This window comes from Elephantulus edwardii, unplaced genomic scaffold, assembly GCF_000299155.1.
Source record: "Elephantulus edwardii isolate Elephantulus edwardi_28Jun2011 unplaced genomic scaffold, EleEdw1.0 scaffold00290, whole genome shotgun sequence".
NCBI lineage: Eukaryota > Metazoa > Chordata > Mammalia > Macroscelidea > Macroscelididae > Elephantulus > Elephantulus edwardii.
In genome coordinates, this window is record NW_006400040.1 from 1,773,137 (window position 1) to 1,796,507 (window position 23,371).

At 37.1% G+C, this 23,371-nt stretch overlaps 1 protein-coding gene across 6 annotated transcripts in view; it reads left to right on the forward strand.

Annotated features, from left to right (window-relative positions):
• Positions 1–23,371, forward strand: part of PAM (peptidylglycine alpha-amidating monooxygenase) — a 313,806-nt gene that overhangs the window by 67,319 nt on the left and 223,116 nt on the right. For 5 of the 6 annotated variants that reach the window (XM_006900674.1, XM_006900675.1, XM_006900676.1 and 2 more), the window contains exon 3: positions 2,081–2,138. The exons of the other annotated variant lie outside the window; for it this stretch is intronic. In XM_006900674.1, coding sequence (XP_006900736.1) covers positions 2,081–2,138 — 58 coding nt within the window. The remainder of the gene's footprint in view (positions 1–2,080; positions 2,139–23,371) is intronic. 6 annotated transcript variants of the gene reach the window in all.

A 23,371-nucleotide genomic window follows, 5' to 3' on the forward strand; every position in this document is an offset into this window, starting at 1 on the left:
AGAGTCAGAACTGACCTATAGCTAACCCTCTGGTGGTTTTCAGAGGCACTTAACTGCAAAGAGATTGTCCATCCTTCTCCTGAAGTGTAGGTAGTAGACTCAAACCATGTGCCTTCAGGATTGCAGCACAGCTTCTTGCCACTAGGCCACCAGAGCTCCAAACAGTACCTTAGACTTTGCAGATGGGGTGGGTGGAGAATAATGTGAATATGTAATTATTTTGCCTATATATTCTTTGGTTTAGGATATATAGTTTATTTCTCTAGCATTTTCATGGGCTGTACTGTTTTACAGTGAAATCCTCATAATTTCTCATTGGCAGAGTAAGGATGAGTTTAAGTAATGAAAGCCTCTTAAGAAAAAAAGCAGTCTACTCAGATGAGGGGGAAAGTTACATATATAACATTAATTACAATGAATTATATTAATGTGATTTTTCTAATTTTAAGATACTCATATACTACTAAAATGGTATTCTTGAAACCCACTTGCTTCCCAACATATAAGTAAAAAGAGAGGTAAAAATGTCATAATTTTTAAATTCGCTTCTGAAAACCCCCTGGAGGGTGAGCTTTGGGTCAGATCCAATTCTTCCTTGGCCCACAACAACAAGCTATAAGTTAAGGGGGGGAAATGGCCTCTATTTATCACAATAGAAACTCTTGCATAGTTATAATCCCTAAAGTATGAACTGTTATATATGTATAGCTTATGTTTATGTTCTCAACCATAGCACATACTTCATTGCATACATCACATTATACAAAGTGAAATTAGAAAATTTCCATTAAAGGCATTTAATTCAACTATTACACAAACCCGTTTTCCATAAAATGAAAAACTAAGGTTAATAATGAAAAACTGTCATTTAAATAAAAGATTAATAACTGGAAAAGAAAGAATAACTGAATTAATGTTGATTTTGCCAATGTGCTATATAAAAGATCTTAAAGTAAGAGGATAAGATCTAAATATTATGTTTTATAACCAAAATTTGTTCGTTGTACTGATTAATATTTGGGACCATTGCAAAGTGATTCAGGAAATGAAATACTTAACTGCAGGAAAGCAAAACTGGAGAACCAAGTGATTCTCAGCTACCACTGATGACAGTTCTGACAGGAAACTCAATTGGAGCTGTGAATAGAGAGGAAGAAAACTGGAACAAACCTCAAAATAATAAAAAAAACAAACACGCAAATAACAACAATAAGATAATCAGCTTACTGACAGGATAGAGACTGATGGATTCTCTGAGACTGTGAGATACTCTTCACATCTGAATTTGAACTTAACACCTTAACTTCCAGTCAAATAATAAGTCTATGAAAAATGAACTAGAACACTAACAAGGTGTGCACTCCTTAGAACTGCCAACCATATGAGATCAAAAAGGGAGCATTTACCCAGGGATAAAGCTCAGAAAGCTGGAAGAACTAGGAAAACAGAATGAATGGAAATGGTATTCACAGATAGGAGGTGGTGCTGTTGTGGGGATTGCGGTCAGTGTTACAAAGCAATATGTGTATGAATTGTTGTAAGAAGATGAATTTTCTTTGTGAACTTTTTCTTGAATATCAATAAAAAGTTTAAATAAATGAAATATGATCATTTGAAATGAACTTACGCCATTTTAAAACCACAGGCTTTAAACTATGCCACCTTGCTTTTTATATAAGTGCCTTTTACCTATGACAGTATAAGAAATAATGTTCATATTAATTGAATTATAAATAGGATCTGAAGTCAAGTAGGAAATAATCTTAGAAAATAACTCAGTCTATGTTTTTATTGTTGAGTTCCCTCAACAAGACCCTCTAGTAAGTTTTCAGAGACTATAAATCACACAGAAGGAGATTGCCGGTCTTGCTCCCGTGGAGCAGCTGATGGATTAGAACCATGTACTTTAGGGTTGGAAGTGTATTTCCTTACCACTAAACTGCCAAAGCTCCTCCATTAATTGACACTCAGCCCTTAGGCCAGTAATTCATTTCAATGATAGAGATCATGTTTTTAACAGTTATTATATTCTTGTAACTGCAGTTTAATTAGAATTTTATCTTTTTCTCTCTTTTAATAGTCTGATACGTACTTGTGCATGTCATTACGTTTGCCAACAGATGAGGAAGCCTTCGTGAGTAAGTATTAACTGGATGGCATTGGAGGGGGGGATTAGTTGAAGGGAAAGCAGCTATTTAAAAGTGTAAAAGATGTTGTGGATAGTTACAAGCGCGTTAATCTTTTGCTGTGACTTTCTCAAATGCGTTTATCATGTCCAAGGCGGAAACAAAGTAGAGAGAGCCACTGAGAGACAAGATAACACAGTGTATCCTGAGAGATTCGTGTGTAATAGTAGTTAAGTTGCATGCAGATGTTGATGGCTGTCAATGTTATGTGGTCTCATTTGTATAGTATTGGCTTTCTGTCTGTGACTGGATGCTTAATTCCACTCTGCTCAACAGAGTGTTTATTTACCTCCTGTTCCATGCTATAAATCAACTATACTTAGAATCAACATTAGGGAAAGTTACGATTTTAACTGTCAGATTGGTAGATGGATAAGAAAGAAGGAAGGAGGGAGGGAGGGAGGGAATACAAAATGATAGGGGGGGGAAGAGGGAAGAAAAGAAGAAAAAGAAAGATGGTCTATTTGCTTATATTGGAGAATAAGTAGAATCTTTAATGGCAGACCCTATCTCAACTGTGCCTTTAAATCCAATAAGTGACAAAGTACCATCTGTTTTCATCTAAGATGCTTAATTTAAACATCATGATGACAAACTATTAACTGTTTAGGAAAGAGGTGTGATTGGCAAATTATTCATGGCTTTGTTTTTTTCCACTTCACTTTCCTCATTTGAGATGTTGATTTTGGAGAGAAGTGATGGTAATGAGAGTTGTACTTTGGTCCCTTGAAACTAATCTTCAAGTGGGCTGTCTGAAATGGCTATTAAGTGAATTGTAAAATGTGTACAGTAGCCTTGGGGCAGGCTAGGAATGAATTTTCATGAAGTGTTTCCCACAGGAACACACATTATAGACCCGTAAAGCCAAAGCAGTGCACATTTATTTTTCTAAACACTTTGGTGGTAATTATGACCAAAAATATAACACAAACCAACCCTCCTTTCACAAAAGTTGAACCAATGAAAGTCAGACCTTGAAAAGTTGACTGCTGCCTGAATGCTATGTTGTATAATTTTTAGACATTAGTAAGAAGGAATCAGGAAAGCAGTACTCCCAGATCCTGAATGGAATGACTTTACAAAAAAAAAAAACAAAACAAAACAAAACTCTAGTGTCTTATGTAAAGTTAAAGATAAATTAGAATATAAATTTTTAATTAAAATATTAAAAATTTCCTTCCTTTTTATATCTACATGTTTCACAGCCTTGGGGTGAGGAGTGGAGAATAATTTACCAATAAAAAGGAACTTCTGAATGATTTCCTCCCTATAAACTTTGTCATTCCAAATTCAGAGCAGTTTTCACATTTTATTATATGCACCTGTATAAATATGGTCATCTTACTTTAAAGTGATATTTATAGGTCTTACCATAATATTTACAAATTTATTTCTGAGTTGGGAGTAGTAAGTGATTTCAGAGCCAGTAACTTTAACGTCTATAAATATGTATCCTAAAATCTGTTATTGCTCTCCCAATCTGTGTTCTCATTGTCATAATTTGAAGTTGGAAAGTATGACTGATTTTATTTAGTTAAGAAAAATATACAGTATGACAGTTTTACTCTGTTCTGCAGGGTCACTAGAATTGAGGAGGGCAGGGAAGAATATGTATTAGAACCAAGAATTTAAACATTTCTGCACTTTCTTAATCAACTCTCTTCTAAGAATACCTTTCAGATCTCATAACATTCTAGATTGTTATGCTTCAAGTTATTTTTCTTTCTGTTTGTAGTTTTTCTCTCTTAACTTGAGGAGAACTATGGAAATTCTGATTTCCTCCTTCTAAAATTAATAGCTATTTTTGGTATTTCAAACTTACTTTCTTGGAGTATTGTATGGAGGATTGAAGATTTTTTTTTTACTAAAAAGAAGGTTTATATATAATTTTTAACTGGAGTATTTCACCTCTACCCCACCAGTGAGTTCTGGTTACCACTGGATGCCTAATCCAATAGTCATACAGTTTACAGTTGTTAGATGCCTTTGAGTTGGCTCCCACTCTTAGTGACAACAGGGTGAAACTGTGCTTCATGCAGTGTCATAATCTCTGCTTTACTTAATTCCATTGTTGCACCTTCTGTGTCAATCTGTTTTATTGAGGCTCTTTTTTTTTCACTGGTCTTCCCAATTTTCAGTTGTGCTATCTTTCTTTAGAGGCTGATTTTTGGTAATAATATATTAAAAAATGTGTGAGATGAAGTCTCACCATTCTCATTTCTAAAAAGCAGTTTGGTAGCATTTCTTCCAAGGCAGGTTTTCTTGTTCTTTGGCCACCCATAGCATTTTCAGTATTCTTTGTTAAGACTACGATTCACACTTCTTTTTCAGTCTTCTTTATTCATCATCCACGTTTCTTTCACATATATAAAGGGACTGAATATATTATAGTGGGAGGCAGGTGCACATTAGATTATAAAGTGACATTCTTTCTCCTTAGCACTTTAAAGAGGTTCTTGGCAGCATACATGTCTAATTTGGTAAATTGTTTGATTTGTTGGTCGCCACAATTTAAATATGAGCAAATCATAATTAGAAAATTGAAAACTCCAAGAGAAATACTGAATTATAATTTCTGTAAAGGGATAAGTAAGGAATTTTGCATGTATTATTTAGTTCTTTAATTAGCCTTGTATATGATTTTTTAAATTTATTATTTTTTTTTTAATTTTTTGTGTTTGTACCATCAAATTAGATCTGACTGGTAAAGGAGGAGATTGTCCCTCTTTTCCAGTAGAGCATCTGGTGGATTCGAACTGTGTACCTCTGGGTTTGCAGTGCAGCTTCTTGCCACTAGGCCACCAGCGCTCCTCATATACATTATTTTTTAATTTGAGGAACAGAGACAGTAATATTTCTGTCAATTTTAGCTGGCTTCCAGTATGTATGAAATCACTACTTACATGATCAGATGACCATCATCACCTCCAATAGCTATCAGTTACTAAGAATCTTTCATAAACTCTAAGATGCATATGCTTAAGCATATTTAAGCCACTTTACAGAAGAAGTCGTAGGTTATTTGAGAAATTACAGAATACAAGCAAGCTGTTCATTAGTTAATTGCTTTTTACCTTGTTCTGTGCAGTTCAAATTCTAACATATATGAGGGGGAGGGCATTTAAAAAACCCTCAAAACTCATTGTCATAGATTTGGAACTGACTCTTAGCTGAATCTCTTTTTGGTTTCTGGCCCTAAAAATTGTGTGGGAGGACACTGCTGAGCTTTATTTCTCATAGCCAGTGGTGGATTTGAACTGCCAGAAAGCCTTGAGTTAGTATGCAACTCCTTGCTGACTGTGCTAACCAGAGCTTCCTAAATGTGGGGATAGTAATGTAAAGCAATAAATAGAAGAGTTCTGAATTGGATAAAGGAGCTGAAATACAGCGTTAATATATCACTGCCTGCCATACAGTTAGAGTTAGTCTTTTATTTCTTACCCTCACTCCCTACTGGGAATAATCTAATTACTACTGACAAAAAATGAAAATAATTCCCCAAGCCATCTTCTGAAAACAATCTCAAAACATATGAAGATTTAATGATTTGGAGAGGGGAAAGGTCTTGGATGTATAGATGGTATGATGAGAGAGTTTATAATATAAATTTTTTTCTGAATTCTAAGAATGAAAGCTTTATTTATAGGCTATCCAATACTTTTCAATACTAAGGGATTCTGATACGGAGAATGAAACTTGAGCCTTTTTTTTATTGATTAAAAATAGTGAATCACGGGTCACCTTATCATAAGATGAGATATGGTTGAAAAATGAGAGCTTCTAAAGAATTATAATGCTTTATTAATTCTTTTCATTTGTCGCAAGCAACTCGAGGGCACATAACAACAACAATATAGTTACAATTTTGTACCTTTTGTTATAATTGTCTGTGCATTTAAAAATCTTTTAATGCTAACAGTACATGAACCAGAGAATATGGTGAGTTGTTGTTAGGTGCAGTCACGTTGACTGTGACTCACGGTGACCCTGTGAATAACAGATCTGCACCTTGTCTTATCCTGTGCCGTCCTTATCATCTCTAATAGATATGAGCCTGTTGACACAGTCACTTTGTCAATACATCTGGTTGAAGGTCCTTCTTCCTTTTAGCCGAAACTCCATTTTACAAGCATAATGTCTTTTTCCGAGGAATGAGCCTTCCTAACAAAAAAAAGTCTGTGAGATGAAGTTTCACTACTCTTGCCTCTAAAGGAGTCCCCTAGTTATACTTTCTCTAAGACACATTTATTCTTTTAATAGTTTATGGGATACTCAATCTTTTTTTTCCAATATCAAAACTCACAGGCATTTGTTCTTCTTAGTCATCCTTTGTCATTGTCCAGCTTTCAGATGCATAGCAGGTATTGAAAAGACCATGGCTTGAATCAGTCTGTCCTAGTATTTAAACTGGCATTGTTGCTTTTTAGGACTTTGGGAGTTCCTTGACAGCAGATTTTACTAGATTAACACATATATATATATATATATTTTTTTTTTTTACTGCTGATTTGGTTTTCTTGATGCTGTGATATAATGCATATTAAAGGTTGAATGTTGTCTTTGATCTTATATCATGTTTCAAGTCCTCTTCACTTTCAGCAAGCAGGGTTGTGTTATCTGCATAACACATGTTGTTGATGAGTCTTCCTCTAACCTTTATTCTTCGTCATAGTCTAGCTTCCTGAATGATTTGCTCAGCATAGAAATTGAGTAGGTATGGAGAAAGCATGCAGCTCTCATGCCCACTTTTCTTGATTTTAAACCATGCAGTGTTCTTTTGCCCTCTTTGGGCCTCAGTTTCTTGGTCTAGATATGGGTTATATGGTCAAATATGATAGAAACTAATGATATTTCCTGAATTAATGAATGGAAATGTTTAATAATTTTATAAGGCAGCATTTCTAATAAATAATTGACTCTATTGTTTAATATCACATTCTTGGTTTTGGCATACGGATAATTTTTCTTCAAGAAAGGCACATTTTCACTATTTAAAAATACTTTAAAAAATTCTTCTCTTTGCCGTTAATTGGGTGAAGCATTGGACATGCAAAATATAATTTGAGTTCAAAGAAGTCAAAGCCTGGAAGAACTCTAGAAAATGAGAATACAGCTACTACACCATATGAAAGGACTTTCTCCTTTTGGTTTTCAAATTCCCAAAGAAAATCACAAGAGGAAGAGAATAATTCAGATTACTTATTAATACTGTGACAAATTTTCTTGATAGTGTTGAAAGTCACAATTGCTTTCAAATAATTTATAATTTTGGCTTTGTTTTTATATAATTATTTATGAAACTCATTTTACAGAAACATGATTATTTTAGGAGCACTCTGAGAAAATACTGTCACAGCTGTCATGAAATGGTCATGTAAATATGCCTGTTATGTCTTCATAGGAGCATAGCTTGTAACAAGTATGAGGTTTTTACATACCTTTAATGTGCAGGATAGGGCAAGGTGAGTTGTAGTTGATTTGACTGCACACAACAACAACATTGAACTATGAAATGTAAATTCAAATGAGTGTTTGGGGAAATTCTGTGATGAAGATAAGTATAATTTTTATATTTTAAATAAAATTTTAGACTTCCCAGGAGCATCGATTTTATTTATTATTTTAATAAGAAATAATACAATTTGAATCAATGAAGGTAGGCTAAAATCTGCATTTGACCACTGAACTGTGGTGCTGTCTAAAAGGTGTTTTACAGACACTCAGAGGAATTGGCTCTGACAGCAGCCCACTCAGCCAAGAAATTTGACTGTCATCTTTATCCACTTGCTTTCTCTCACATGGATGACCAGTAAATAAATGTGTCTTTTCCTTAGTGAATGATGGCAGGTCCCTATCTATCAAATTGCACTATACAAATGAGATAGAAGCCACTGAATTTAGAAATAGATTAAATTAATCTTATGATTCATTGCTTTTCATTTTCTAGGGCATCTTTCTTGAATGTAGAACAATGTCTATTGCTAAGTTATGCAGTTAGATCTAAATATTTCCAATTGTGACCTTTCCTAAACAAAGCATATGACAGGTGATGTTGGATGATTCCAAAACCGGAAGAACAATCTAATTTTGCTTGTACTGTGGGTCCACAGATAGCATGAGTATAAAGACCATTATTCAGGGTGCAATGGTCATATATCCAAATTTTCAAGATACAGATAGCAATAAATAGGAAGATGTGCACACATGCATATTTTGTATATGTATGTGAGTCCTCAGATGGAAAATCATTTTTTGTTACCTTTATTTTGGTTTCATTTTCAATTAGTTAACTGCTAATGATATTTTTTCTTCTTTCAGTTAAGACTTGTTTCCAACATGTGTAATGTAATTTCCATCTTTTTTTTTTTTAATTTCCATCTTTAAGATGACTGTTGGGTACTTCCAGTGCATACTCTGACACTCTCAGATTTTATTCTACTTTTTTTTAAAAAAAGCTAATTAAGGAGATCTGGGATTGCACAAATGTGTTAATGCTTTATTAGAGGCCATAATTTATATTAATCATGAAGAAAAAGATGTTTTTATATATCATGTCTCAGAAACCTTTTTGAATGACTATTTTCTTTTGGTTATCCAATACTACTTTGGTAAGGGTTTTCTCATTAAATTAAAAGATAAGAATATTACTATATTTTGTAAGATATTTAAAAATTTGTTTCCTGATTATAAGAGAAAGCATTTTTTAAATATGATTTTCACTGACTACATGATAGTTTATTGGCACATATAGTTTATCTTCTTCCCTTTTGTTTTACCGTTAGGTTGTTTCAAATGGTTTGCTTTTATAAATAATGCTGTTTTTCTGGTTTCATGTGTTTATTTCAACTCTCTCTGAGGATATATAACTAAAATGATATTAAAGCAATAAACATATCCTCAGAATTAAAAAAAAAATAAATATAACAAAAGCCATGAACAACATCTCCAAACTTAATATAAATAAAATTTTGACAACTGTTAGGTGTATAGGAAAGTGATAATACATACAAAACGTCCAGAATACTGAAAGCAGAACACCCTCTAAGAAAGAAGAAAATAAATAAGCCAATTCATGCCTCAGCAACTTTCAAAACCTTAGGACTTGTATCCAGGCAACCACCAACCCCCACCTTTTCACTTCTAGAGATATACCCTGTAAATAGCTTGAATAATAGACCCACTAGTGTGGGGTACACCAAGCAAAACTGATAAGAGAGATTAATGTCTACTTTGTAAATTATAAGAGGAGCCCAACTCACTTACCTTCTCATCAGTGCCAAAGACACTCAAAAGCATTCAAACTCATTTCCATCTAGATGAAATTGACTCAAAGTTGGCCATACTTTGGGCTAAAAAAGTCTGGATGAAAGGACATTACCCCCCTTTCCCCCAAGAGCCACTGGAGGATTTGAACCACCAGAGAGATACAGCCTTTGAGTTAGCAGTGCTATCCCTCCAAAGGACTACTTCCGAATGCCGGAATTACATTTCCCAGGACAGAATGCTGGAAGAGTGAAGGAAAATGACTTAGACAAGGGAAAGGAATTCATGTACAATTACCTACATTTGGATTAGTTTTCCAGTGAGAAAGATAGTATCATCCCACAGTGACATCATTAAACAATAAACCTAGCCATAAAAAACACCAGCTTGTAAAGATCACTAACTGTTAGAGATAAGAACTTGATATAAAGGGAGAGAATACAACAAAAATAAATGAGGAATAAAAGAGAAACTGGAGAAAACTAGAAAAAGCACCGACAGTAAAAGCATAATTCCTATATATCAGTATTTTCAGAGAGACAAGAAGTTATTCAGTTTAGGGGAGCTCTGGTGGCCTAGTGGCAAGAAGCTGCACTGCAATCCCAGAGGAACACGGTTCGAATCCACCAGATGCTCTGCCGCAGAAGGAGGCGCAATATCCTCCTGTACCAGTCAGATCTGATTTGACGGTACACGCACACAAAATAATAAAAAATAATAAAAAAATTAAAAAAAGGAAGTTATTCAGTTTATAAAACAAGACCTCTTGTCTTAGATTGCCATTGAATCAAGCACAACTCATAGTGACCCTATGAACAAAAGACTTGATGCCTACCTATAACTACCGTCATGTATCAAAGTTCATAATATTTCCAGAGGCATGTTGTTTAGGAAATGGATGCCACTCCTGATTTAAAAGAAAGAAGAAGAAAAAGTACTAGAAGTTATAAAATAGTACTATCTAAAAATAAAATACTGTTGGAATTATGATAGTGTAAAACAGTTTTAGTGGAATAATTAGGAGATATGGTGGAAAAAATTTGTGGTAAAAGAGATCACAACAAAAAGAGGGATCAGTGAGCAACTTATATCTAGAATTCTTAAAATGCTCAAGCACCACAACAAGATAAAAGTAAACAAACCAATTAAAAAATGGACACAGGATATGAACAGACACTTCTCCGAAGACATTCAGATGGCAAACAAACACTTGAAGAAATGTTCAGATTCCGTAGCTCTAAGAGAGATGCAAATCAAAACAACTATGAGATAGCATCTCACCCCAGTAAGAATAGTAAAATTTAACAGAACAGCAAACATCAAATGCTGGTAAGGTTGTGGAGAAACTGAAACCCTTATTCACTGTTGGTGGAAGTGTAAAATGGTGTAGCCACTATGGAAGACAGTATGACACTCTCTCAAAAAGTTGTGTATGGAAATGCCATTTGACCCGGCAATTCCACTACTGGAAATATACTCCCAATAACCAAAACTGCCACCCAAGCAGATTTATGCACACCCATGATTATTGTGGCTTTGTTCCCAATAACAAAGAGTTGGAATCAACCAAATTGCCCATCAACAAATGGATGGATAGAGAAGCTGTGGTATATTCACACAATGGAATACTATGCAAGGAACTCATGTGATATTATTCAAAATGGGTGACCCTGCAGAACATTATGCTAAGTGACATATCTCAGTCACAAAAGGAAAAATACTGCATAGTGCCACTGTTGTAAATTGAGACTGACATCAGGGTTGGGGGGAGACTGAAAAAGATGGGATAAATGATGTCTACTACATTGAAACAGATGAGGGAGAGAACTGTTTAAAAGAGCTATATGATTAGGTATTATTGTCATGACAAGAGTCCAGAATGAAGGCTGCATAGTGGAGTGGACTTGGAGGGAGGGTTGTATAACAATGAAAGAATTTTTCTTTTCATTTTCCAAGATAAGAGTGAACTGGGGAAGGAGGGGTGGGCAGGGAGAAAAGTGCAACAGCGAATGAATGGAAATCCAAAGTCTCTGTAAATTTTCATTAAAATGAATAATAATAAAAAAAATTAAACAGACATAATAGCCAAATAATAGGAGTTTCAGAAAGAATGCACACCATCATGAAATTTCTGAATATCATATTATCTTCATTTTATCGTATTAGTATAATAGAAGTGAATGAGAGACTCAAGGAACAAAAATTTATTTTCTCACAGTTTAGAAGATTAGAAGTCCAAATCAGAGTGCCTGCTCTAGGAGAAGGCCCCTTCTGACTGTTGTGGAAATTTGTTAAGCCTTTCAACTTTTCATTTTTATTCACTTGGTGATTTCTATATGCACCAGTCTTTCCTAATTATGATTACTTGTTTCTGTGCTTAGACTTCTCTTTTAATATCTTAAAAGTGATTGATTTAAAACACACCTTACCTGTATAAGATATTGCCTCATTAACATAGCAAATGAAACCTTATTTTCAAATACAATTATATTTACCTTAAGGGGTTGGAATTTTCAGTACAATTTCTTAAGGGAAATATTTAAATCCTTAACACAAAGAGAGGAAAGCTGTTTAAAAGTGTTTACAAAGAAAAATTAATTCATAAAGGGCTAAGAATCACATTGTCCTGGTATTTCCCAATTTTGTGACTGGAAACTAGGGAAAGGGTCATTGATGTTAGGTGCCATTGAATCGAGTACAACTCATAGTGGCTCTATGAACAAAAGACCTGAACCCTCTCCCTTCCTATGCCATCCTCATCATCTCTGACACACTTGAGCCCTTTTCCTGCCGTCACTGTATCTATTCATCCCATTGAGGGTGGTCCTCCCTCTCACTGACCTTTCCAAGAATGATGTCCTCTTCCTAGGAGTAACTTCTCCCTGCAACATGCTTTCTTTCTTTTTTTTTTCCAACATGCTTTCTTAAAGTACAAGAGACAAAACTTTACCGTCTTTGCTTCCAAGAAGCATTCTGTTTGCACTTTCCCCGAAACATAACTGTTCTTTTGTCAGTTAGTGGGATAGGCAGTACTCTTCTCTATCACCACAACTCAAAAGTGCTAATTCTTTTATCATACTTTCATTGTTCAGCTTTCAGATGTGTATCAAGTGATTGAAAAGACCATATTAGTCTACAGACTGATATCTTTCCTCTTAGTGTTTTGGAAAGATGGCTGACAGCAGAGAGCCCAATGTATGCTAATTTCCTTACTCCTAGTGTTTGGGATATTGATTGTGGATCCAAGTAAGATGAAACTATTGGCGGTTACCAATCTTTTCTCCATCTATTATGATGTTGTCTATTGGCCAGTGGTGAGGATTTGTGTCTTCTTGATGTTGAGGTGTAATCCATATTGAAGGCTGTAGTACTTGATCTTCTGCAGCTAGTGTTTCTAGTCCTCCTCATTTTTAGCAAGCAGAATTGTGTCATCTGCATAAGACAGGCTGTTAATGGGTCTTCCTCTAACCCTGATGCCACCCACATTCCTCTTCATAGAGTACAGTTTCATGAATTATTTGCTTAGTATACAGAATGAATAGCTAGAGAGAAAGGATACATTCCTGATACATACTCTGTTGGATTTTAAACCATGCAGTGTTCCCTTCCTCAGTTCAGATAATAGCTTCTTGGTCTAAATATAGATTTAATATGGGTTTCAATTTAAGTTTGGGATTTCCATTTTTCTCAATGTTAGTCATAGTTGTTTTGATCCACACAACTGCCTTTGCATAATCAATAAAGAAGAGATAGACATAGTGGACAGATTGCAGGAAAGCTCCTAGATTTAGACAGACTAGAAAGAAGGATTTGTGATCTATTTCTGAAATAACTTTGAAAACCCTATGAACAACAGAGGAATGTGGGTATTAGAGGTAGAGGCCACTCAGAGTGGAGTCAGAGTGGAAGTCACTCAAAATGAGAAGAAACACCTGCAAACAACCATTGATAAGTGGAATATGGAATGTAAAAAGTATGAATGTAGGAAACCTTGAAGTTGTAAAAATGAAGCGAATGCATATTGGTAGGCATTTTGGACATTAATGAACTGAGATGGACCATTTTAAAGAAGAGAGTCATTTGAGCTCCTATGCTAGAAATGAAAAACTGAAGAAGCATGGTGTTGCACTCATAGTTGAAAAGACAACTTCAAAATATATCCTAAACTAAAATGTTGTGAGTGATAGGATATTATCCATATGCATACAAGGAATACCTGTTCATACAACTATTACCTGTATATATGTACCAACAGCTAAAGCTGAAAAAGAGGAAATTGAGGATTTCTGCCAACTTTTTAGTGCTAAATTGACCAAATTGCAAACAAGATGCATTAATAAGTATTGGTGACTGGAATGCAAAATTTAGAAACCCTGAGGAAAGAAAATAAAGGTGGTGGTGGTTGTTGTGTGCCGTTGAGTCACTTGCAGCTCATAATGACCCTATATGTACAACAGCCCTGAAACCTGCTCTGTCCTGTGCCAAAGCTCAGACACTGTATCAGCCATCTCCTCGATGGTCTCCTTCTCTTTCTCCGTCCCTCCACCCTTCCAAGCATGATGTCCCCATCCAAGGATTGGTCCCTCCTTGCAGCATGCCCAGCATATGTCAGATGAAGCCTCAGAATCCTTGCCTCCAAGAAGCATCCTGGCTTCACCCTCTCTAGGTGAACCTGTTTGTTCCCCTGGCAGTCCATGGTATATTGAACACTCTTCTCCAGCACCATAGCTCAAAGGCATTCATTCTCTTTCTGTCATCCCTAGTCATTGTCAAGCTCTCTCTCTAACACATAACAAGCAATTGTGAAGACTGTGGCCTGGATCAGGCATATTTTAGTCTCCATACTGACATTGTTGCTCTTTAGTACTCTGGAGAGGTCCCTGACAGCCAACTTTGCCATTGCACTGCAGATATTATTGATTTCAAATCCACCCTTGTCTCATAATGATGTAATCAACACAATGTTGTTATGTGCCATTGAATCACCTGTGACTCATAGTGACCCTATGTACAACAGCTCAGAACCCTTGTCTACCCTGAGCCAACCTCACTATCTCCGACACACTTAGCCCATTATTCCAGTCACTGAGTAAATCCATTTCATCAAGGGTCTTACCCTTCTGCACTGTCCCTCCACTGTCTCAAGCATAATGTCCCTCACCAAGGACTGGACCCTCCTTGCAATATACAGTTAACACAATAAAGAAACATTTATTTCCAAATAGAATATTTTAAAAGTACACAGAATATTAAATAGAATATTTTTAAAGTACACAATTTGGTCTATAATATGTTGTATGGACTTACCAACTGCTCCAGTCTGAAAGTATTCAAGTGTATAAGTGAAAGGCATTAATAGTTGCTGGTCATTTGACTGCAGAAATTGTAAACAAGCAAGGATAAATAGTTGGAAAACTTGGTCTTAGTGATAATACCTATACTGGATATCATGTGATAGATTTTTTACAAGATTAACAATTTTTTTCTTTCGAAATTCCTTTTTTAATAACAAACACTTGCTGATACAATAAATTATGGAAACATCAAGAGGAAAATGCATTATAGAACACTTAATTGTGCTTATGCTCACCCTATACAAGAAGCAAAAAGCAGTAGTTTGAGGAGACCAAGGGAATACTGCATGGTTTACAATCAGGAAAGGTGTGCCATAGGGTTGTATCCTTTAACCATATCTGTTCAGTAGGCATGCTGAGAAAACGATTTGATAAACTAGGCTCTTGGAAGAAGAATGTGGCATCAATATTCAGGAAGATTATCGACAGTCTCCATTATGTACATGACACAATCTTACTGGTGAATATTGAAGAGGAGTTGAAGCATTTACTGAAGAAGGTACAAGATTACAGCCTTCATTATGGATTATAAAACAACATTGAGGAAAGAAAAATCTTCATAACTGGAATAATAGATAACATGATGATAAATGGAGAAAAGACCAAAGTTGTTAGCAATTTTATTTTACTTGAATCCACAATCAACTGCCTTGGAAGCAATAGTCAAGAAATGAAATAAAAAATGCTTTGCATTGGGCAAATAAGCTTGCAAGAACTTCTTTTTTTTTTTTTTTTGGTCCTTACTAAAGAGAAGGACATCACTTTGAAGACAAAGATGTAAGTAGTGTTTTCAGTTCTTTATGCATCTGAACACTATGCAATGAATAAAGACCCAGGAATGACTGATGCTTTTAAATTGTGGCGTTGGAGAAGAGTATTGAATACAAATTCCATGGATTGCCAAAGGAACAAACAAATCTGTCCTAGAGGAAATAAAGATGTTCCATAAAGCAAGGATTGTGAGACTGTCTCTCACATGCCTTGGACATGCATGCTATCGAGAGGGACCAGCTTTGGAAAAAGATAACACATTTGAAAAAGTGGAAAGTCAGGAAAAAAGAGGAAGAACTTCAATAAGGTAGATTGATACAGTGACTGCATCTAAAACAATGGGCTTAAGTATAGTGGACATTGTGAGGATTACACAGAATTTGGCAGTGTTTCAATTCCTTATGAGTTGGTGTGTTAACAATTTGGCGGCTAGCAAAAAGAAAAACAAACATAACAGTCTTACCAGTTGGAATATACAGGACTCACTTTCAATATATGGGAAGAGATGAGAGAAAAACTCAACATTGTTGGCCAAAACAAACTCAGGGGCTGACTGTGGTAATTCAAGTTTTAGTTGAAAATGTAGAAAATGAAAACAAGTCAGTGAAAGGTAAATTACTGCTTTGATTATATTCCCTTTGAATTTAGAGAACATCTTAAAATATAACCAAGGCACATTGAACACTAATGACTGAAGATGAAATGTTGTTATGTGCCTTCAAATCACCTGTGATCCGTAGCAACCTTAAATACCGTAGCTCTGACCCCTGCCGTATTCTAAGCCAATCTAATCATCTCTGACAGACCTAATCTCATTTCACCAGTTACTGAGTTGATACATTTCATCCTGCATCTTCCTCTCTTGCACCATCGCTACACCCTTCCAAGCATGATGTCCTTCTCCAAAGACTGGCTTTGCCTGGCTACGTGCCCAAAGTATGTAAGACAGAACTTCAAAATCCTTGCCTTCAGGGAGTAGTTTAATTTCAGCCTCTCCAGAACAGACCTCTTTGTTCTCTTTGCAGTCCACGATACGTTCACAGTCTTCTCCAGCACCATATCACAAAGGTATCACTCCGTCTTCTATCATCCTTAGTCATTGTCATCTCTCAAGTAATTGTAGAGACCGTGGCCTGGATCAAGCGCACCTTGGTCTCCAGATGGACATAATTGCCCTTTAGTATTCTGGAAAGGTCCCTGCGAGCGGACTTTCCCACTGCTATTCATCTTTTGATTTCCTGACTGCTGGTTCCAAGAGTGTTGATTGTGGAACTATGCAAGCTGAAGTTGTTAACAATCACAATCTCTTCTCCATTTATTATGAAGCTGCCAATTGGCCCAATGGTGAGAATCTGTTTTCTAGATGTTGAGCTTCAATCCATATTGAAGACTAATAGTCCTTGATCTTCTGCCACAAATGCCTCATGTCCTCCTCAGTTTCAGCAAGCAAGCTTGTGTCATCTGCATAACACAGGTTGTTGATGAATCTTCCTCCAGTCCTGAAGCCACATTCCTCCTCATACAGTCCAGCCTCCCAAATATACATATATATTGAAAAGATACGGAGTTAGGATGCATTGTTGATTCTCGCCTTTCCTGATTCTGAACCATACAATGTTTCCCTGCTTTGGGCTGCCTACAGCTTCCTGGTCCAAGTATAGGTATCACATAAGAACAATTAAGTGTTTTGAGATCCTTATGGTTAGCCAAAGTTTGTTGTGATCCACACAGTCAAATGCCTTTGCATAGCCAATGAAACAGGTAGGGATTTCACTGAGACTTTCTACTTTCAGTCAAGATCCTTCTGATGTTGGCTATAATGTCCCAATTATCACGGCCTCTTCTAAACCCAGCTTGCACATCTGGAAGTTCTTTGCTGATGTACTATTCCAGTCATTTTTTAGATTACCTTGAGCAAGATCTTACTTGTAGCTTAATTCAGTGATATCAGTCTTGTTGTTCAATAACTCTTACTCTGTCAGGTCACCTTTTTTTTTAAAAAAAAAAAAGCTATGGATCTCTTCCCGTTAATTGGCCAGGTTGTTTTCCTCCAGATTTCTTCGCAAAACCTTGCAAAACCTTGTGAGCATGTCCAGGGCAGCAGCTTCTGTTTGCTGAAATAAATCAGTTGGTATTCCGTCATTTCCTTGGGCCTTTTTTTTTTTTAATTTATTTATTTATTTTTCATTTCAGTGAACATCTACAGAGATTTTGGAATTCATTCATTGTTGCACTTTTCTCCCCACCCACTCACCCCCACCCCCAGTTCGCTCCTCTCCTTGAAAAGCGAAAGAAAACCTCCTTCATTGGTACACAAATCCCCCTCACCCCGCACATCCCCACCCTCACTCCAAGTATACTCCACTCTGCAACCCTCATTCCGGACTCTTATGATAATCATAATGCCCTAAAATATATTAATTTTAAACTATTCTCTCCCTCATTGGCTTCAATGCAGTAAACCTAATTTATCCAGTTTTTCTCAGTCTTACCCCCACCCAATGTCAGCCTCATTCTACAACAGTGGCACCATATAATATTATATGGGCCTTTTTTTTTTGCCAGTTCCTTCATAGTAGTTTCAGCTTCCTCCTTCATCACTGTTGCCACTTGATCATGTGGTATGCCATTAAATTCTTCTGTGCCAATTCTTTTTGGTATTGTGCCTTTGTGTACCGTGTCCATCTTCTTTTGGTGCTTCCTGGGTCATTCAGCATTCTACCCTTAGCATGCTTAAATGTTGCAGCTCAAGGTTTAGACTTATTCTTCAGTTCCATCAGCCTCAGAAATGCTTAGTGAGTTCATTCCTTTTGATTTCCCCACTCTTTCTCTTTGCACATATCATTATAATACTTTGTCTTCCAACACTGCTCTTTGAAATCTTCAATACCTTAAAATCTTGATTTAACCCTTTCGTTGGCTTCTCAGTGCTCTAATATAATATTCAGAGTCTCTTCTAATACCCATCTTGCTCCTTTTTTTGCTCATTTGTGTAACGAATTTTTTTCATTCTTCATGAACTATAGTCTTTAACCTTCCATAACTCATCTGGATTGAAGTATTGAACTCCTTAATGTTCAATACTTCAATCCTGTTTCTGAGATCATCTTTAAATTCTTGTGGGAAAGACTTGAGGTCTAACTTTGGATTTTGTGGATTGGGGTTGATTTTTCTAAAAGAAGGGGGGGGAAAAGCTAATGACTCAGTTTGAGTTTCAGTTGTTTCCTGTGAGTAGTTGGTGAACTTGCATATGAGTAGTTGATGGATTCTTCCACTATCAGCACCTGGCCTACTTTTCACAGCTGATACTGAGCTTCTCTAGTGATTTCAAATACAGATGTGGTGGTGGTGTTGTTGTTATGTGCCGTCGAGTCGTTTGCGACTCGTAGATACCCTATGTACAACAGCCCTAAACTCTGCTCTGTCCTGTGCCAATCTCCCTATCACCAACACACCCATCCCAATTATCCCAGTCACTGAATCAAACAACCTCATAGAGGACCTTCCCCTCCTGCGCTGTCCCTCCACCCTCCGAAGCATGATGTCCTTCTCCAAGGACCCGTCTCTCCTTACAACATGTCCAGAGTATCTTAGACAGAGCCTCAGAATCCTTGCCTCCTAGGAGCTACCTGGTTTAACCCTTTCCAGGACGAATCTGTTTGTTTTCCTAGCAGTCCACAGTATTTTCAATACTCTTCTCCAGCACCACAGCTCAAAGGCATCAATTCTCCTTCTATCCTCCTTGGTCATTGTCCAACTCTCTGATGCATAACAAGTGATTGCGAAGACCATGGCCTGTATCAAACGCACCTTAGTCTCCAGAGTGACACCATTGCTCTTCAGTACTCTAGAGAGGTCTCTAACAGCAGACTTTCCCATGGCAATGTGCCTTTTAATTTCCTGATTACTGGTGTCAAGAGTGTTGACTGTGGAGCCAAGCAAACTAAAGCTGTGTACAATCTCAGTCTCTTCACCATCCATCCTGATGCTGCCAATTGGTCCAGTGGGGACTCTTTGTCTTCTTGACATTGAGCCTCAATCCATATTGTCGGCTGCAGTCCTTGACCCTCTGCAGCAGGTGCTTCAGGTCTTCTTCAGTTTCAGCAAGCAGGGTTGTGTCATCTGCATAACGCAGATTGTTGATAAATCGTCCCCCAATCTTGACTCCACATTTCTCCTCATAGAGCCCAGCCTCCCGGATAATCTGTTCTGCATATAGATTGAAAAGGTATGGAGATAGGATGCATCCCTGGCCTGCGCCCTTCCCAATTTTGAACCATGCAGTGTTCCCTTGCTCTGTTTTGACGACTGCCTCCTGGACCAAGTATAGGTTTCACAGTAGAACAATCAAGTGTTCTGGGATTCCCATTCTTCTCAGAGTCAGCCACAGTTTGTTATGGTCCACACAGTCAAATGCCTTTGCATAGTCAATGAAACGCAGATAGACATTCCTCTGGTATTCCCTGCTTTCAGCTAAGATCCATCTAACGTCAGCTACAATATCCCTAGTACCACGACATCTTCTAAACCCAGCCTGGACTTCTGGTAGTTTTCTGCTGATGTGCTGTTCCAGTCATTTTTGGATGATCTTCAGTAAAATCTTGCTTACATGTGAAATCAATGAGATTGTCCTATAGTTTCCACACTCTGTTGGGTCACCTTTCTTTGGGATAGGAACTACAGATTTAGTCACTCTAATTTCTGTGTAGGCCATCAGGTGAAGTCCACGTGTATAGTGGCCATTTATGATTCTTAAAATGATGTTTGCAGTGAATAGACAATTAATTATACAGAATTTTTTTCATTCTACTTCCAGCCTCATTTCTGTCACCAAATCCATGTTTTCTGACTATTGCGTCTGCTTTTCTGTTCTCAACTTTTGCATTCCAGTCACCTTTTTTTTAACAAAGTATCTTGATTGCATGTTTGATCAATTTCTGACTGCAAAAGTTGGTAGAAGTCATCCATTTCCTCCTCTCTGTCCCTCATTGTTGGTACATACAATTGAATGATAATGGGAGTAATGGATTTTCCTTGTATGAATATGGATGTTATCCTGTCACTCACAGCATTGTATTTCAAGATAGATCTAGAAATGGTCTTTTTAACTATGAATGTAACACCAGTTTTCCTCACGTTTTCATTTCCAGAGTAGTAAATAACATGCTTCTGTAAGCTCTATGAACTTTGATTATGTTGATGGTTATAGAAGGTTGCTATGAGTCGTGCTCGACTGGAATGCAGTCAACAACTACAGTAACAGATCATATGATTATCTGATTAAAAATATCCCATGCCAACCCAGAATCTTGCTTTCTTAATGTTGAGCTTCGATTTATATTGAAAACTACCATCCTTGATATTCTGTATACAGCAGGCACTTCAGGTCTTCCTTAGTTTCAGCAAGCCAAGGTTGTTTCATATGCATAATGTTAAGTTGTTGATGAGTCTTCCTTCAATGCTGATGCTATGTTCCTCCTCATAAAGCTCACCCTCCCAAATGATATAGACTGAAAAGTTATGGAGATAGAATACATCCCTGATACACTCCTTTCCTGATTTTGAACCATGCAGTGTTTTCTTTCTCTGTTCTGAGGACTGCTTCCTACTCTGAGTATAGATTTCACATGAGCACAATTAAGTGTTATAGGATTCCCATTCTCCTCAAGATAAATCAAGATTTATTGTGATCCACGCAGTCAAGTGCCTTTACATTGTCAATTAAACACAGATAGGCATTCCACAGGTACTTTTTGTATTCTACCAAGATCCATCTGACATTAGCAATATTGTTTCTAGTGCCATGACCTCTTCTGAACCCAGATTAAATTTTTGTTAATTCTCTGTTGATGTACAAAGAAAAGATTTTCACCACTGGGTTAATTGGCAGCTTGAGATTGTTAACAATTACAGCTTACTTGGCTTCACAGTCAACACTCTTGGCACAAGCAGTCAGGATATTAAAAGGTGAATTGCACTGGGAAGAATCTGTTGTCAGGGACCTCTCTGGAGTATTAAAAAGCAACAATGTCAGTCTAGACACTAAGGTGTGCCTTATCCAGGCCATAGGCTTCTAATGCTATGCATGAGAGAGCTGGATAAATGACTAAGGATTACAGAAGAAGAATCGATGCCGTTGAGTTGTGGTGCTGGAGAAGTCTTGAACATACCATGCATCACCAAGAAAACAAACAGGTCTTTCTTGGAGAGGGTGAAACCAAGTTTCTTCTTGGAGGCTAGTATTTTGATGCTTTATCTCATATACTTGGGAACCATGGCCAGGAGGTACTAGTCCTTAGAGAAGGACATCATGCTTGGAAGTGTAGAAGGATGGTGTAGGAGAGGAAGACCCGGGATGAGACACAGTTATTGTAGCAATATGAGTAAGTGTGTCAAAGTCAGTGTGATGGCTAAGGACAAAGTAGGCTTCAAAACTATTGTACATAGTGTTGCTATGAGTCACAGACAACTCGATGACACATAACAATAATAGTGCATAGTATGTTAATATTTATGTGTTCTATTTTTTCCTTAATAATCTCCAGTTTTGCTACATTTATTCGTCTCACATTCCAGTCAGTAGTATCTGTTTGTAACTGTTCCTCCTCCTTTGTGTTTCCCAGTAAGAAAACCCTACCTGTGGTGCCATATCTTCTAGTCTACTCTTAAGTGTGTTCTCTTTTACATAGGATTTTCTGAGGCCATTATTTCAGCAGTGGATTGTCAGTCCTTCTCCCTAGTCTGCCTTAATTTGTATTCTTTTCTCTAGAGAAATATTTGATAGACAAGAATTTACTCCCAAAAGAGCAGATGAGAGACTTTTCCCATTATTCAGGTAACAGATCAGGTGTTGGTCTCACTTGACACCCCCTTAGGCACAGGTGTCTTGTTTCCAAACCCACCTTTGCATTGCTAGTACCCAGGTCAGCTCCCTCTCCTTTCGCCTCCAGTACCTCCTACCCCTAGATCCTAGCTAATCCTGGTTTGATGGTTCAGGCTTCCACTCACCCCAGTCTCCTACGTCCTCTCAACTCCCCTGTGTCACTGGTGTAGGGTGCCAGGAGGTCCTTCTGATGATGTCTTCTGTTCCAAAGTCTATTGTCATCCTTTGTTTCAGAAGTGATGAGAGACAAGGGGCACCAATATAAGAAGTGCTTCTTTAGTCTAGTGCCCCGCCCTTGGTCTGCAGAGTGATGTGGCCAGGGTCCTCAACTCTCTTCTCTATTTTCTGTAGTGGTTCAATGGAAGATCCTTGACTTCACTTTTGTGCTAGGTAAAATATATAACGAGATCTTGTATATTGGTGATTCCTTTTTGGCCCAAAGGCTTGAAGCTGCTGCAAGCAGGGTGGTATACAGCAGTGTAACAGACGAAGGTCAGGCATAGGAATTTCCCTGCCCAAGGGAGGTGGCTTGGGTGTATCTCTCTCTCTGTGGCAGAGAAGCAAATGGCAGTGATGACCTAGATTATAGGATAAATTCAGTTATATCGTACATGAAGAAATCAAAGATCATTAAAAAGACTAGGATAGAAATGATTAAAGTAGATGTCAGAATAGACTCTGAAACTTATTCTTGGATTTTGTTGTTGTGGCATCTAGTCATAGACAACTCATAGTGACCCTATGAACAAAAGACCTGAGCACTTATATACCTTTCAGTGTTTCTCTGAGTTCATAAGAGTTTCTGGAAGCAAGCTATTTTGGAAGTGGATGCCACTCCTACACCCAAGCCTGTTTTAATCTGGGAGCTCCACCAAACACCATTGATAACACCATGGGTAACCATTATTACATTT